Genomic DNA, 12,176 nt, shown 5'->3' on the forward strand with positions numbered 1-12,176 from the left:
CACTAAGGGTGTAACGATATGTACATCTTTGCAGTTGATTCAATTTTCGTGATTAAAGATTTGTGCTTGAAGAAATATTGTTCTTTGATATTTGTTGAGTCCTTTAACAGCTGCAGATTGCAGGGAATTGTAAAAATACTGCTTTCTGCTGGGAAACAGCCATGGTAGCGATCCTATTTGTAGCGAGCGGGTGTCCGTGTCGCTCTTGACCAAAACTAGAAAATGTCCTCAAGATGAAGTGCTAAGGGACTCATAATGCAGAGGTCAGATGGATAGTTCAAAGTGGATCCATGCCTAAAGGAGACTTTAAGTCATCACCACTCTTGATGGCCCTGAGTCAATATGGAAAATGTAATATTTGCCATTGGCCAGTCTCTCCAAATAACACTCACTGTTAACTTGTTGTGAAGTGGTACTTATTTGATCAATATTAGAAGGTTATGTCCACAGTTGTCCTCTTGGAAGGTGAATAGTAGAAAAGAGATCAAGGAATCGAACGGTGCCATTAAGGGACCCAAAGAAGGGCGCTTAAGATGCCATCATATTGAGTATGGCGGTCATAAGCGTCTGCAATGTGTCTGGTATTAAGGAGGACAAGGGAGTTTTGATCTGAGGCTACGTGAACATGTCCAGCACGGTCGTGCCGCATATTGATGTATTAGTTTGAGATTGTGCATGGTTGTAATGGGAAATGTTGCCGCCTGAATGTTGTCGTTGCCGACTGAACTCCATGTGGCTGTGTCAGGGAGTCAAAGCTGACCCGGCTCCTGCAGGACTCCCTGGGTGGTCGAACCAAAACCTCCATCATCGCCACCATTTCTCCAGCTGCAGTCAACATTGAGGTTGGATTCAAGATGCCTCCTTGCATTGTTTTTTTTTATTTGGTCACAAAAAGTCTTGACGGAATAAAATATTGCACATGTTCTTTTTGCTTGGGGCCTTCAAGTACTCTAGTCCTTTGCCATTTGTTTATTTGACCATAATAATTCGTATCGAATACCGTTTGCAACTCGTTTTGTCTGTAGGAGACTCTGAGCACTCTAGAGTATGCAGCGCGTGCCAAAAACATCATGAACAAGCCCGAGGTCAACCAGAAACTCACAAAAAAGGCACTCATCAAGGTGAGCAACATGCCATTTAAAAACATCCCAGCTTTGAATTGTTTCCTTAGAATTTTTGTAAAATGAAATTTAAAGTTTTTAGGTTTAAGATATGCATTGCTTAAAGAATGTGGATTTGAAGCTTTCATGACTGGAGGAATTACTCTTTGGTTCTTTCGGTAAGTCACGTAGAAGGAAAACAAATAATAGAATACGACGTTTCGATTGCAACAAGCAATCGTCATCGGGTAGAAAACAAACCCAGTGAACTTAGAAATACAATGCAATACAACACAGTCGGCTAACACAACAGTCAGCACCTTACCTTGTTGATTACGTTCTTCCAAAGATTGCTAAATTTGAGAGAGACAAAACACGGAGACACAGACAGACACAAGCAGAGAGAGACAACACAGAGACACAGACACAACATAGACACACAGACCCAACGCCTATGTGTTGAGGCCTTAAATAGAGAGAGAGGGGGGGTGGGGCAGAGAGAGGTGGGTCTGCTGGACCAGAGAAATTAGCATGTCAATGAGAGAGCTGTGTGGAAATCCACCCCGCGGCGGCCGAGGGAGACAAAGACCCAACAAGCCTGGTAAATTTTAGAGAGAGTTGTGTGGAAATCCACCCCGCGGCGGCCCGGGGAGAGAAAGAGCGAATTGACCTATGAGAGCCTGGTAAATTTTAGAGAGAGAAATAGGCAGTTTGAGAAAACAAACTTAGCAATTTCTCTGCTCCAGCAGACCCACCTCTCTCTGCTCCACCTCCCCTCTCTCTCTATTTAAGGCCTCGACACAGAGGCGTTGGGTCTCTGTGTGTCTATGTTGTGTATCTCTCTCTCTTTTTTTGTCTGTGTTGTCTCTCTGCTTGTGTGTCTGTCTGTGTGTCTCCATGTCTGTGTTTTGTCTCTCTCAAATTTAGCAATCTTTGGAAGAACGTAATCAACGAGGTAAGGTGCTGACTTGTGTTAGCCGACTCTGTGTTGTATTGCATTGTATTTCTAAGTTCACTCGGTTTGTTTTCTACCTGATGACGATTGTTTGTGTTGCAATCGAAACGTCGTTATCTATTATTTAATTTATTTTCTTTCTACGAGCCTGCTCTTAAATTGTATAATGTGTGCAGGAATACACCGAAGAAATTGAACGGCTCAAGAAGGAACTTTCTTCGGCGCGAGATAAGAATGGTGTCTACCTTCCTGTGGATAGCTATGAGTGAGTACTCACATATTTATTTAGCCGTTTGAATCTGGCTACTTTTCTGAGAAGGATGTCTCCTATGAGTCACCGTATATTATCGCAGATTTACTATTAAATACCGCAAATACCCTGCCCCCCACTTGCGGGGTCTCCCACACCCCCCTTGCACCGCCCCCCCCTCACCTGCGCAGACCCCCACACGCTCCATGCATCTGTGAGCTGGGATCGCTGCGCCCCCTTTTGGTTGAGACTTGATCAGGATGCAAGCTGAGTTCCGCTTGAGTAAGGCCATCAAGACCCGTCGACAGCCAGGTCAAAGCATCATTTTGATCTCAGGATGCATGAGCTAAACTTAACAACTATTGAATTACTCCAGCAAGATGAGAAAATAACAATGTATGATCGTAACGAGAGTAAAACCCCAAACAGGCACACAGCCCTAACGATACTATCTTAAATGTACGAATTTGTTTTTTTTGCTTCTGTGCAGGCGTATAACTTATTGGATGTGTGTGTTTATTCACAGAGCAATACAGGGCAAACTGACTGGTCAAGAACAGCTCATCTTAGAATGCAATGAAAAAATATCCACGATTGAAGAAGAAATTAAAAAGGTGATTATCAAGGACGTGGCATAATTTAGAAGTTTCAACAACACTTGTTTACATTAAACTTGAAGTTTGCGCAAGAAATGCAGATGAGTCGGGGCCGTATTCTTAGTCGCGACTTGGCTCTTCAGCCTCTAACACTCAGGCTCAGCCTGGGCTTGAGCAGCTCCATTGCTTCCAAAGATGCATGAGCAGCTTAGCCATAGCTCGGCTCAGGCTTAGCTCACGGAAATTCCAAGCGTGCCTGAGACCATGCTCAGGTCGGACTCAAGTTGAGAGTGGCTTTGTGCCGTCTCACTTGAGCCAGAGTAAAGCCTGCGCTGGGCTGTGACTAATACATTTTGTTGCATGGGCTGAGTCACGGCTTCATATTAGGCTTCAAAGCAAGGATTTTGTTACATATGAGGAGAATGGCCTTTATACAGTGAGTGAGTCTTGTGTATCTAACTGCATCTAAATTTTTACTGAAATCCATTCTTTCTTTGAAGAGAATAAGTGTTGCTGGCCTGTGGGGCAGATTGGGTCTTTGCATATATAAACATCTGGTCGTTCACCATTGGTTCAAGCAAGCCTGACTGCTGATGATACACTGAATGTCAAACTGGTGCAGTTTGCTTGTAGTAAACCAATGCGGCAGAGTTATGCACTCCTAGGAGGCCGTGTGGCTGATGGGATTATAAAAAAAACATACTTTTATTTTTCATGAGGGGCAAGATATAGGAAGGAGTCAATTTGTCTGCTTATTTTGTTACACATTCTCCACCACTGGTCATGATTATGTTGTGTTTCATCTGTGATGTCATGGAGTTTTTGTTCCTCTGTCCCAATTGCTTGTGGGCATGAAGAGCTTCTTGGCCCCAGATCTGTGGATAGCAGACATTGGCCTCTGCAGATGACAGTATTTGCATGTAACAAGTTGATGGTTAATAATAATTGTGTAAAATTACTTCCTCGTTTTTTGCAACAATTTTACATGAACGTTGGAACTTATTTCATACCTTACATAGCCACCATTGCTGATCGGAAGTGCAGGGAATGGACCAGCCTCGCATTAGTAATGATTCCTGAAGTAGAACTGGGTATTCTGATTATATTCATTGGGTCTTTCGGTAAAGCCAATTGGCTTTACCGAAAGATGAAATGAATATGTATTCTGATTATGTCAGTAATTGATTACTCTACCAACTTTCTGGTCAATCACTCGCCGTATTGGATAACATGAAACCAGTTGGAGAAAAAATTCTCACTTCTGTTTCCACCTGTGCTGCTGGATGGGAGGTGATCGACGGGGATATGGCGACGTCAACGCTATCATCTGCCGGGTTTTGCTGGGATGGCAGACTGAGCATAGCTTTCTTGATGATCTTAATTTAAAATGAGTCTTTACATTGTAATCCTTTGGTCATCACCCCAAAGAGAGTGAGTACACTAATGCCACCGACTCCGACTTTATGCATTTGTGGATATTATATTAAATATTGTGGGATTATGACATGACGTGTAGGTGACAGAGCTGTTCACGGACTCCCAAAAAGAGCTGAACGAGAAGACTGCGTGCCTGGAGCAATGCCAGATGCAGCTTCATGAGACTTTCCAAGACCTGAGCCAAGTCCGGAGCCAGCTGCAAGTCTCATCCCTACTGGTCGAGGAGCACCGTACCACAGAGGAGAAACTCTACAAGACGGCGAACCAGGTGTAAACCACGAGCTCAGCAATTTCATATTGTGCATAGTTCACTCAATGTAAATTATGCCTTATTAATTGTTTAAGCCACGTAATGATCGGACAAAATGTGTAATTAAGAACCGTCCCACCACCTCACAACCAAATATATTTTCAAGTCTACAAGCATTCAAGCACCAATTGTTATTGTGGCAGTAACTCGGTAAGTTGAAAAACAATCCTCCCAACCATGTAGCCAATTTCTATATTCGGTTGTGAGGATTATGCAAAATGTAAGGACATTTGCACTATAAAATCCGCCTGCAGTCTTTTCATGGCGGGACAAACAACTGAGATGAGAGTGCTGCATACTGTAGCATTCTGCACACTGTATAATACCGCTCAGCTGCACAACTCAATGTAGTGCGTCTTCGACCACTTTATAACGGTGCGCGTTCCGCGTTTTACGAAAAGCATTCCCAAATATAAGAACCGTGTTTATAGCGAAAACGCGTTGTGTGGACACGTGTGAAACGATAACTGTATTATTAATAATATTGGCTGTCAAAACATTTGTGTAAATTTAAATGTAAATCAAAATCGAGAATTTTTTTGAGTAAAGCCCACTTGAGCTAAGATGTCAGCCAGCAGGCAACAAAAGCATTGCACAATTACATATTTAAAAACAAATAAACAATAGCAATTATGTTCTAAAATTACATTCACACTTAAAATGTATTTTAATAGATTAAATGAGGAAATAAATGGCAGAATGGAGATGCCAGGAGACAAAACTAGGTGGTTCCAAAACTGGCTGCTACATTACATGCTTTTGAATTGTGTACAACATCTGGTAACTATTAATAGACAATCAGATGAACGTCGCAGATTTTTAGGATTGTGCACTTAATAACAGGTCAGACATAAAGGGAAGAATTACGGACAACAGCTGTGTAAATTAGAATAGCCCTGCAGTAAAAATGTCTTCTCACGTCCAAGGACATGTGCCCAGCCATGGCCTAGAGGTCAGTGATGGAGCATCCACTGCAAATTGTAATGCAGCATGGTAAACTGGGTTAAGTTTAAGTATACCGAAGCATTCCGATATGCTACATCACAGTAGGAAAACAAGTGTAACCCGTAAAAACAAAGTTTTTCACTATAAATCCTTTATATGCGTGGCGGCTAGAGTCCTCTCGTCCTCTGGCTTGAGATGGCTGCCACCTATGGGTCAGATGATTGCATGGCAGCATTAAGCAATTGGTAATTAAATATAATATTTTTGTCCTAGAAAGTGTAAAATTTAGGAAAAAATTTTTCACGAACATTAATTGTCACGCACAACGAGTGTGTGGAAAATGTCAGCTCGATTGGATCACGGGAAGTGGGTTAAAAAATGACCGAAAGATTTGCACGGTCCTAAGCAAGCAAGCGAACTTAATATAAAGAATTTAAAAATATATTCGCCTGTGGAGGACGCGGGGATCGATCCCGCGACCTTTGGCATGGGAAGCGAGGGCGCTACCAACTGTGCTACTCCGCCAGGGCCTGTGGAGGTGTCACGCTCTGGGCTCCTACACTGTGACGTTCAGCCAAAGCCATGAATGAGTTCTATTTGAATAAATGTAAAATATTTTTTTTTTGCCTAAAAAGTGTAAAATTTTGGAAAAAAAATTTCACGAACATTAATTGTCACGCACAACGAGTCTGTGTGGAAAATGTCAGCTCGATTGGATCACGGGAAGTGGGTTAAAAAACGACAGAAAGATTTGCACGGTCGTTAGCAAGCAAGCGAACTTAATATAAAGGATTTAATAACGGAATGACTAGCTTCAATAATCTCTATACAAATTGACATTAGAAGACAACGCTTGTTTCTGTACAAGAAGCCAACCTTATTTCACTTGTTTGATTACCTTATGAATATGCATAGGCACTGAATGGTATATTTATTGAACTGATCATTATACTATACTCTTTGGTTCTTTCGGTAAAGTCATGTAGGTAGAAAAATAATAGATCGTGACGTTTCAATCGCAACACAAGCAATCGTCATCAGGTGGGACAACCACAGCAACAAAAAAACTTCTCAAGATTGATCATTAGACTGATGAAGATATTTATAATGATCAGTGTATTCAACAATTAGACCATTCAATGCCAAAATACAGATTGGAAGGGAAGAGCCACAATTTATCTTAGGAGGGAAAAAAACTAATTTAGTTTTACTCATTTTGAAAATGAGTTTTCAAAGCAATACAAGTATCCCTCGATTTTACAAGTTCGGTTTTAGAAAATTTTCGTTAAAGCAATTGACAAAATATGGATATTTTTCGGTTAACTAAATTGAATTTCGCGCAAACGAAATTTCACCGGGTACGTGCCACGAGATCAAACAAGAAGCACCGGGAGGCTGCATCATCCATCCGCAACAGAGTAGCGGTATTCCTCGTGCAACTGTAATGCCTCCACATCACCTTGCCAGTCATTCCAACATGCAGATCTTTTGGTGAGTTCCCTGAAATAGTTAATGATTTAAAAATATAATTATTATAGTTTTAATTTTAATGTTTTATTTTTGTATTGTGAATAGTGGATCTATTTAGGTGAGGAGTAGTTAGAATGACTGTCCGAAACACGTCCCTAATTTTTTTGTATTAATGGAAAAGCCATCCCGATTTGCAAAATTGTATTGTGTTTTTTTAACAACACTTCGCTTTCATAAATTGAGGGATACCTGTAGTTGATTCTGAATAACATCAATATCCTTTAATAAATTGTCTTGCAAACCATTAGGTGCCCAATCTTCAGATAACAAAATGGTACCGTCTGCAAAATTAATTGTTCATTTTCTCAGGTTGTTTTTACTGGGATTAATATCTTTCAAGTTTTTTTTCATAATGTACTTCGAAGTGTATAAACTTAAGAATGTTTGGATCTTTACATCGATTCATAGTCTTATCCTCCCTATAGAAGAATCGAATCGTGTAATAATTGATGTTTTAAATAATAGATTTTGTATGTTATTGATTAATCCTCCTGCAGTCGCTTGAGGCCTTGCCAATTGCCGCTTTTTGTTTCAACGAGTTGCAAATATATATAAGTAGTTACAATTGCTCAATGCCCCTGAGGATGAATTGTTATATGCCTGTACTTTGGCTCTCATCAGTGACAAAATGACATTTCTTTCTGGCATATTACGTGTTGTATGCAGTTGCTACTCACAGCAGATGAAACCACCGAGGATCTGCAAGGCCTGCAAATGAAGCTGGAAAGGAAGACCGTCGTAGAGACTCACAATGAAATGGTGTCGACCATCTTCAGCCAACAGATTGAGCAACTTTTTACTGAGGCCAAAGGGAAGATGCAGATGCAGAGAGACTTACAGTGCAGCATGGTCGACTCTTACACTGCTTCTTTGGGTAAGCGGGGAACCCATGGCATACACGGTGATTTGTCCTATAGCAGTGCTTCTTAACATTTTGCAATTCACGGCGCAGACTTATGAGCTTGCTCAATCTGCGTAGTACATTAAAACCAAATAGTTACTGGTTCCCGCTAGGTGTGAATGCATTTTAGCCAAGAAAGAGAAATCACAATCCTGTATTTTTACTTATCGTTTTCAGAACAAGAACATAAAATGGTTCTGCCAAAATCCGTGACAATAATTTTTCCAACTGCATGAGTATTTGTGCGTGTGCATCCAATATATCTGTGTGCGGCTCTGAGTTTCCGTGTCTGTGTCCGTATGCCCAACTGCATATGCGTGACCAATGGAGAGGGTAGGCAGTAGGGGTGTGGGGTCTTGAGGTTTTTTTCCTAAAGTAAAAAAAAATACCCGACACACCTGCCACCTTTCCACGGAACACCGGTTTTGAAGCGCTGTCCAAGAGCAACGTGTTTTATGGTGGAAGACACCCAGAAACACAAACGAGTGCCATTTTATTTCAAGACCACAAACATGTGGCAAATCGGCAGTTCTTGTAAAACATGACTATGTAACCTCTGAAACCGCATCAAATCAACCCTGTATCCTTATCCAATGATCAACCCTGCCTGTCATCTTAATGTATTAAAAGTTAGGGCGATAACACTGCAATGACGGCACTACTAGTGTCACTCCTAATAGTGACCTTAAATTATCATTTGCAAGCTGTAAACTTGTGTCAATTGATGCACTGGGAAGGTATACATTTACAAAATAAGAACCATGTTGTGTGTTGTATATTCGAGACTCTATTAGACTGTTTTTTTTAGACGTTTGACAAGTACATAATTATTTCCTAGTGTTTTCCTTATGTAAGGTTTGTCGGTAAGGGCATTTTTATCCTGTACAGTAAAACCTTGGATTGCGAGTAACTTGGTGCGAGTGTTTTGCAAGACGAGCAAATGTTTTAAATAAATAGTAATTTGATAAACGAGCGAGGTCGTGCAATACGAGTAGTACGTATCCGCTGTCTGCCGTGCGTCACGTGATCACAACTGATATATGAGTGCTTTGCTATACGAGTGCTTTGGATTACAAACACGTTTCCGGAACGAATTATGCTCGCAATCCAAGGTTTTACTGTATATGGGTTCTTTTAGCTTGTACGAACTCTGAATCCGTGTGTTTTTGTGACAACAAGTGAGTCCAACACTACGTGCTGAGGCACTGACCATGATGGCGGGTGAATGTGTGGCATGCAGGCGACGTCGTGAAGGCCGGCTCGCACACTCTGCAGGGGGTGTTGGAGGAGGTGGAGGGCTCGGTGACCTCCCTCAAAAAGTTCATGCAGGCTCGACTCGCACAGTTTGTCCAGACGCTTCATGAGCAGAAGGAGATCAGTAAGAGTGGCGGTTCCCAATTGGACCACACTCTCGTAAGTAAAAGTAACATTTTGTTTGTTAAATTCTCATACCATAACGTGAGAGCTTGTCAATGTAAGTGCATAGATTACATAAATCCCCAGTGTTTATTATTGTTGTGGTCTAGATGTGTGTTTCTTAGTAAACTGTCAATTAAATGTGAGATTGCCAGTACACCTTGAAAATCCCAAGGAATGTATATGGACCGCATGCACACGTGATACGTGTACGCGGTTGGCCTACATGCATGCTGTATTGGTTACGTTATGCTTGCGATTTGTTCTTTATTCAGCTTGTCCTGTACACTTCACGAATCGGAAGCAATAAGAGCATAAACAATGAGGGTGTTAGGATGTAATGTGTATAACCATGTGGTATGCACTGTGGAAGTGTATCTGAGGGCTGGTAAGCTCGGATTGTTCCTTATGTTTAACGCATAGGCTTTTGCAGTCAATATCATTCATAATTGATTGTTGGGTTCGGTCACATAATGGTCTGACTTGCTCTATATCATTAGTAACCCTACACCACCTGACAACCAAACAAATTAGAATCTTTCTGCTAAATTTGATAGAGGATTGTTCAATATACCAGTGAGCTGCAACAAATAACAATTGGTGTGTTAAACACTTGTAGGACTTGCACTTGATTTGTTTGGCTGTGCCAAATGGCGGAGGGTTCTTAACGACACCGTTTCATTGAGATCATTATTTGGGTTAGCCCAAATATCAATTATGTTTGTTTCAGGGCTGTTGAAGCCCTCTGTAGAAGCAGTGAATTCTATTAGCTCACCGGACCTTCCTGTGGTCCTTTAGGGAAATCAAAGGGTCATACTTTGGGTAGCTGCACTTGATTAGGGGGTTCACAGCCATACGTACTCTTAGCCTTTCAAGATGACTCCTTTCCTGCTGTGTATCTCCCATCATAGGGTCGGGGTTGGATTAGAGGGCCACTCTTACATAAGGGGCCACTCTTAAATGATCCCACCATTTGGCTTCAGGTCTTCCCATCAGTCGGCAACCTCTTTATGACACTCCAGTAGGTCCGTTGTTGATTTTCCAAAAAACTTTAAATCAAGAAGCAAGGAGGTGATGGTGAGGTGTGCAGACACCAGTGACATGGACTGTGATGAATTCCTCACCATGAATACAGAAATGTGTTTATCACATTCGAGGACGAAGCATTGTTATTTAAATACTGAGAATACTGTGTGTTCGTGTTGTGTGGCACAGGAGTGTTTCTTGCAGTAACATTGATGCATTTCTCAATGTGCTTCTGTGATGATTCGACATAATGTCCAAGTATTGTGTGCGTGTTCTAGAAACGTTACGTGGAGGATGTTGATGAAATGATGCAGAACACGTTGCTTCCCACTTTCACATCGTTAAATGAACTCAACATGCACAATAAGAAGGTTTTTCAAAATTTACAAACAACTACAGCAAAGGTAAGTAAACTTTACAAGACAAATATAAGATTTATCTGCACAGGATTAGCGTAGGGCATTACGCCGTACCCTACCGCGGAGGGCATTACTCCGTACCCTACCGCGGAGGGCATTACTCCGTACCCTACCGCGGAGGGCATTACTCCGTACCCTACCGCGGAGGGCATTACTCCGTACCCTACCGCGGAGGGCATTACTCCGTACCCTACCGCGGAGGGCATTACTCCGTACCCTACCGCGGAGGGCATTACTCCGTACCCTACCGCGGAGGGCATTACTCCGTATCCTACCGCGGTGGGCATTACTCCGTACCCTACTGCGGAGGGCATTACTCCGTACCCTACTGCGTATACATTGAGCAATGCAGGAACAGTCTTCCGTTCGGCTCTGCTTTATATTGATTTCAGTGGCCTGTCTGGCTTACCCTGAATTCCATCATTCTTGATTCGAGCTTCCTGAGGTTTTAATAAAGTAATGTATGTACTAATGTGGGTGGATGTATTTTTGTAAAAATGTAACTGTTAAAATATATATATAACTGCTTCCCTTAACTTTTTACTCGTGGCTGGGCACCATTGACAAGTCACGCACCAATCTTAATTTTAGAACTTTTGTAACTGCAGGAATTATTATTTGGTTCTTTCGGTTAAGTCACGTCTAAAGATAAAATAATAAATTAAATTAAATAATAGAATACGACGTTTCGATTGCAACACAAGCAATCATCATCAGGTATAATGAAATAGCGACATAAAATCTAACCAGAAAACTATAGACAGACATTAGCAGACATATTTAAGGCCACCCCACAGAGACGATCACCCCTCTCTGTTACCTGTGTTGCTCTCGCTATGTATCTTGGTAATATCTGTCTGCTAATATGTCTGTCTATAGTTTTCTGGTTAGATTTTATGTCGCTATTTCATTATACCTGATGATGATTGCTTGTGTTGCAATCGAAACGTCGTATTCTATTATTTAATTTAATTTATTATTTTATCTTTAGACGTGACTTAACCGAAAGAACCAAATAATAAGTCACGCACCAACCATGAGATAACCCCAAGGCTCTTCCTATACACCACGATGTTATCTGATTTGCTGGCATGCCGGCAGCCACACGAGCAGCAAGCATCCCACTGAAATCACGTTTTGTGAGTCATCGTTTCGACCCTCGAATTGAGAAGGCGGGAAAATGCTGTGGTGCTGTGCGAGTTTCCATCATCTAGTAACATGTCTTAAAACATGAAAACCATGTAACCTCATCTCTGCAAAGATTGACACTTTTATTTTTCAATTTAGATGT

The 12,176-nt window shown here is 41.5% G+C and overlaps 1 protein-coding gene across 2 annotated transcripts in view; it reads left to right on the forward strand.

The window, feature by feature from the left end:
- Positions 1-12,176, forward strand: part of KIF11 (kinesin family member 11) — a 45,710-nt gene that overhangs the window by 19,257 nt on the left and 14,277 nt on the right. For both annotated transcript variants that reach the window (XM_078855673.1, XM_078855675.1), the window contains exons 10-17: positions 746-842; positions 1,026-1,121; positions 2,232-2,320; positions 2,832-2,919; positions 4,418-4,606; positions 7,790-7,997; positions 9,265-9,437; positions 10,745-10,870. In XM_078855673.1, the coding sequence (XP_078711799.1) occupies positions 746-842; positions 1,026-1,121; positions 2,232-2,320; positions 2,832-2,919; positions 4,418-4,606; positions 7,790-7,997; positions 9,265-9,437; positions 10,745-10,870 (1,066 nt within the window). The remainder of the gene's footprint in view (positions 1-745; positions 843-1,025; positions 1,122-2,231; positions 2,321-2,831; positions 2,920-4,417; positions 4,607-7,789; positions 7,998-9,264; positions 9,438-10,744; positions 10,871-12,176) is intronic.

This window comes from Lampetra fluviatilis, chromosome 4 (genome assembly GCF_964198595.1).
Source record: "Lampetra fluviatilis chromosome 4, kcLamFluv1.1, whole genome shotgun sequence".
Classification (NCBI taxonomy): domain Eukaryota; kingdom Metazoa; phylum Chordata; class Hyperoartia; order Petromyzontiformes; family Petromyzontidae; genus Lampetra; species Lampetra fluviatilis.